Genomic DNA, 5,303 nt, shown 5'->3' with positions numbered 1-5,303 from the left:
TGCAATGCTACATTGATGAGTGATGGGTGAGTTGTGGAACACCTCTATTAAGAGGGGGTGTTGAGAGATGTAATCGCGGTGATGTGTGTATGTGGGAATGCATCCTAGAGGTGCAAGATATTGTGGCAAGATAAGAATGCCACCTGTAATATTGAATGGTGTGTGAGTGTTGACCAAAAGAGTGGAAAAGGAGTTGCCACACATGGATGATGATGTGTAAAGTGGGATAAAGCTAGAAAGCCTATATCATTGTATGGTGCAATAGTACAATAGAATTGAGTGTTGAGTGTGCAATCTCTCTCTCTCTCTCTCTCTCTTATGGAGTTCTTAGTGTGGTTTAATCCACCCTAATTAGGTTGCTTACTATCACCAATGATCAATCCCATTTTAGGATTGTTTAACAACATTTATGATCACAAATCAAGAGTTGCATAGGGAAGGACATATTTCAAGATGATGATGTGCAAGGATAAAGGACTATTTTCATGCAACAAGATGTTTTGCTACGAAAAGAAGACTACTATTTTAAATTTGCAATGTGTAGTGTAAACCTTGTAATCAAAAAAGATTTTGGTGCTATTGGTTTGGCCTAAAATAGTCAAATGTAAGCATGTGGGTTTTTTGAATGGGGTATTTATCTATGATGCCATGTGTGATTAATCAATGTTACTCGTATCTATGATCTAATTACGACACAAGCCACTGGTTTGCAGAAGAAAGGCAACACAAGGCGAATGGGAAGGATTGCCTAGAAGAAAGCACGCAGCAGATTGAAGCTATTCACGGGTCTCCATAGGAATCGGTAAGACTATGTCATTTGGTTTTGTTTTCGCTGTGAACCTTGTTAATTAGTGTTTTCTTGTCTCTGTAAATGTAGTCAATTAGGGTTTTCTTGTCTGCGAGCTTTGCGAGATTGGGTTTTCTGCCAAAAGACCAAGAGAAATGATTGCGACTGTGTTGTTTGGCAGATTGGTGTAGTGCGCCGCCAATTATAGGGTTTTCTTGTATCCTGAGAAGACTGAGGAAGGGCATCGGCGAGTTTGATTTTCAAACTAGGTTTTTTGCTTCTGCTTTGGCCCTCCAAGCATGAAATCTTCCCTCAGGTTCAGAGAGGAGAAGAGCCCCTTGCTGCGGGCAAAGTTGCCCTTCAAGGTGGGTCCAATCCCTCTCTCATCTGGCATAGCTGTGGGTAATAGCCAAGACCTCGCCGTGCACCTGGGGACCTTCTTCCCAGCCGGCCCCACCATCAAATTAGCTTTCAAACCCAATGATTCCAGCCCTCTCTCTGTCATCCTGAAGACAGGGCTTGGACTCTGGGGTTCTCCTAATGGTGCTTCCCTCTCCTTGACAGCAGAATTTTGCCTCGCCCCTAAAGGTGGGGATCCATTCTTCTCTCTGCGGCTCAAGCCGAGGGTAGGAGATTTCAGCATCAGAAAGGATGTCAATATCGTCAACTTCCTGCCAGCTCAACAGAAAGAGGCAGTGGCAGCCCCTGTACCCTTGCAGTTGAGGGAAAACAGTGAGCAAAGCCGTGCAACAACACCTGACAAGCCCGACAATGGCACCATGTCAAGCCCAGTCCACAAGCGTAACAGCGGCAACTTCATGGACAAGGATCGCGCTCGCAGTCCTTCGGTTGATTCCAATGCAGTGGTGATTGGATCTAATTTCTCACTGAAGATTGAAGGGCTCGATAAAGAGTGGAAAGGGCGTGGCGATTGGAAGCAGAAAGCAGAAGGTTTCAAGGAGCAGGATGCTGAAGGTGACATGGCAGGAAATGGTAATGGCATGGTAGCACACCATGAAATTTTACATGAGCAGACAAAGATGGATAGTCAGAAGTCCTCTGATGCATTCTCTTTCGCTGGTGCTCATAGTACTCTTCGAGGTTGCAGAATTGTTGCCCACAGCTCACTTCCGTTGGGCAGCCAAGCCAGGCTCAATATCCGATGGGGTGTGAAAACGCCCCCTGAAATTTTTCAAAGATGGGATGGCAGCTTGCCATTATTGTCACTTTATAAACTACCATCTCTTCTTTTAGATAAGGTCAGCTTTGAGCGAGTCAGGGATCCCACGGAGAAGCCCAAGGAAACTGCCCCTCGGCTTGGAAATACAGGCTATCTAGAGCAAGGATTATTACCTGTCAGCTTTCTTGAGGAGAATCGAGAACTTGCCCAAGTAGCTGCCATGTGCTACACTATGAAGCGGCAGTTGCACTTGATGTATGCTGAGAACCAAGTGCTCAGAAGGGCTATGGAGGAGATGAGATCACAGGTAGAATTCAGAGGGTCTTGGAATTCTACTGGGACAGATGATGGTATTCTCACAAAAGAGCAAAGGCGCCCTCCAAAGCCTCCGCTTTTGGATGTCCCAAGACTGCCTCGCAATGAGGTTGAGGCTAGAAAGGGTCAGAGAGAGATGCAAAGAAAAGATGCAGATTTGGATGCTACCAAGCTGTCGTCTTCTATGGGTAGTAGTGCTGATGTGTCTAAAGAGTTGGAAAAGGCAATCTTGAGTGCCAAGAATGGGTCAGTCGGAGGAAAGAAGGATTAGACAACACGATTAGACTACATGGCATTGTGTACAGCATGGATAATTTTAGGCTTGGCTATGTTTCCAAGTCGTGTACATTGTGCATTTTTAAGTTTATGATTCTGGACAAGGTAGATGGTACTGCTGCAGACATGGGAGTTGACTATGGTGGATCAATATTTACCAGTCAATATGTAAGAAGATCATCTAGATAAATGTATGTTCTTTTATGCTTGTTATTTTTGCTTTAAATATCAATGCATTGCTGTTAACATTTTTTTTGGTGGTGGAATGTTTTGAAAGGTGGAGGTAGGTGGGGGGTGGGTGGGAATCATATACTGTGGAGTGTCTTCCGTCTCCCTGTGACAATTTTTGCAACTTCTCACCAATTCCATTAAGTTTTGTGAGGTCGTTACTCTCAGTTTGTCTCTCAACGCTTTTAGAAGATTTGAGGGCAGATTTCTTATCCGTGTTAACCTCTGTAACTAGGTGTCTTCCTCTTGGGCCAGATGGTGTGGAAAAAGTGAGTCTGGGACAGTAAGTGTAATAGGGGAGTGGTGATTTTCATCCCTCTAGATTTTTGTCTAGAGATTCTGGAAAGCAGCACGTACAGAGAATCATGATGGAAGGACTAGGGTTACATCAAAAGAGTACATACAAATCAATGGAGCACTCGCGCTTACATGAGAGATGTCATTGGTAGCACTGCTCAGCACAAGGCATATGAGCATGCTAGTGACAATACAAGTGATGGACAAGCCTTGTTTATTGCAAAACTTATCCTCCCTAATAAGGAGGTGGCTTGCCCAACAAACTTTACCCTGTTAAATCACTCGACTTTTGACGCTACTCTAGAGACACTCTTTTGATTACCTTTGGCACCATAATACAAGTGATGGATAAGCCTTGCCCTCCTCTGTGGAAGTGGCTTGCCTGTCAAACTTAACCCTTTTGACATAGTCAAGGGGTCACCGGAACTTTTTTTTTTTCCCCTGGGAAAAAGATCCTTCAATTAGTTAAAGAAAAAAACAGCCACAAAGGGCTAAGTACAAACCACGACGGCCTAGATACAAACTCGCCTCATATAAGGGGTCACCGGAATTTCGGCCCTAAAGAAGAGATATCTACTCTTCTGATTGCGTTTGGCCCATTTACGTCTTTGCCAATTATTTATATTGCTCATACCCTTGGAATTTTGATCCTAAGCCATAGAATTTTGACCCCAGCAGAAAGGTGCTCAAGTGAGTGCTTAAATTACATGATGCGACATTGATTGCTACGTCGCTAATTGTATAACATGATATGCCACATTGATTGCTATGGGCATTCAAATTACATATTATCATGATCATCTTGTCTTGCCTAACTTGTAAAGAATGCATATGGTTGCCAAACCTTATCATGATGGAACATGTTCCCTCATGATTGGGGATACACCACATATTGTGCTTGGAAATGAATCTTGGATGCATGGATGTTTAGGATAGGCTTCAAAAGCCACTAGATTGCAAGATTTTGCACGAAACCACATTGACTATATTAGTGGATTATGGCTAAATTCTTGATTGACTAAGTAAACACTTTCGATTCTAGAGTTCTATAGCATGAGCCAATGCTTGCTATGATTGTCTTGTCACAAGGTTGCACACATATGAATTCAACGCGTGGTGTGATCTACCGAATATAAAGATTCTTATAATCTTCTTCATGAGACCACAAGATACTTGAATTCAATACATGGCTTGCATTACCCAACATGTTATGTGCAACAATTAATGGGGTGCCACATGGACATTATTTGGCTAATTATGTGCAATTTTGGCTACCTAAGCATGTGTAGATTAGCTTGGTCCAATTGGCTACCTAAGCATGTGTAGATTAGCTTGGTCCAACAGGCTAAGGATTGTGCACCTTGTTGACCCATTATGACATGTTTGGCTTAATGACATTATTTTTGGCTGATGAGAGCAGTTATGAGCCCATAAGTAGGGGGCTAATGGACATCGTTGGACCATTAGTCCTCAATTTTGAATCAGCAAAAAAGAGCTCCAGGACAGCATTTGCTGCACATGGAGCAGCCAATTTAGTCATTAATATGCATTAGAAGTTAACACACATCATTCAAGTGTCCAGATCTACTTCTAATCTGAACAATTATATAAATATTCATGATCATCCATTTAGTTAATGCCTAATACAATAGATTAGGTTGAAACGATGGTGCGTGGCCCTTGCCGGACCATGATAATTGGCTAATTGTTGGAAGGGGAAATCGGCTCCACCCACTTGAGTGGGCCCCGGGTGTGTACGAAAAAAGAAGAAGATTAGGTTGAAACGAGAGTCTCTAGCTCTCGTCTTTGTGCGTTTTTAGTTTTGCATTATTTAACTTTAATTAAACAAGCACGCTTCTGCTTAGCATGTAACATTAGTATCAAAGCATATGTCTTTTTTTAGGGGGTTGTGTATTGCATACAACTTAGGTTCTTAGCCATGTAAGGCAAGTCTAGGTCTTGATAGTAGGCAGTAAGATATGTATTTTTCTTCATAGTAGCAGGCATGGAAGGAAGTTTGAAGGCTCTTTGTAAGCAACTTGGGAGCAAACGATGAAGGCACGTCTCTAGAGCTCCTGGATAAACAAATCTAGGATTCAACTTGGATGAAGAAGATAGAGATAAGTAACGATAAAAGTGTAATTATTTAATTAAGAAAAAGTAAAATTATGTGAATGGATTAAATTAGGTTGTATTAATCACTAATTTTTAGTGGTGCAT

The 5,303-nt window shown here is 42.3% G+C and overlaps 1 protein-coding gene across 2 annotated transcripts; it reads left to right on the top strand.

Annotated features, from left to right (window-relative positions):
- Positions 1-258: 258 nt before the first annotated feature.
- LOC147608631 (uncharacterized) lies at positions 259-2,808 on the top strand. 2 transcript variants are annotated; one of them, XM_086788989.1, is made up of 3 exons: positions 259-604; positions 714-802; positions 969-2,808. In XM_086788989.1, the coding sequence occupies exon 3, from the start codon at positions 1,087-1,089 to the stop codon at positions 2,551-2,553; it is 1,467 nt and encodes a 488-aa protein (XP_086645115.1). In that variant the 5' UTR covers positions 259-604; positions 714-802; positions 969-1,086; the 3' UTR covers positions 2,554-2,808. The 2 variants fall into 2 exon arrangements, with proteins under 2 accessions (XP_086645115.1, XP_086645117.1); XM_086788991.1 differs by lacking the exon at positions 259-604 and having other exon boundaries at positions 659-802.
- The last annotated feature ends 2,495 nt before the right edge of the window (positions 2,809-5,303 follow it).

The sequence above is a fragment of the Cibotium barometz genome, chromosome 53, assembly GCF_041138505.1.
Source record: "Cibotium barometz isolate CiBa-2024 chromosome 53, ASM4113850v1, whole genome shotgun sequence".
Classification (NCBI taxonomy): Eukaryota; Viridiplantae; Streptophyta; class Polypodiopsida; order Cyatheales; family Cibotiaceae; genus Cibotium; species Cibotium barometz.
The sequence above is the reverse complement of the archived record's forward strand: the minus strand, read 5'-3'. Positions and strand labels throughout refer to the sequence as shown.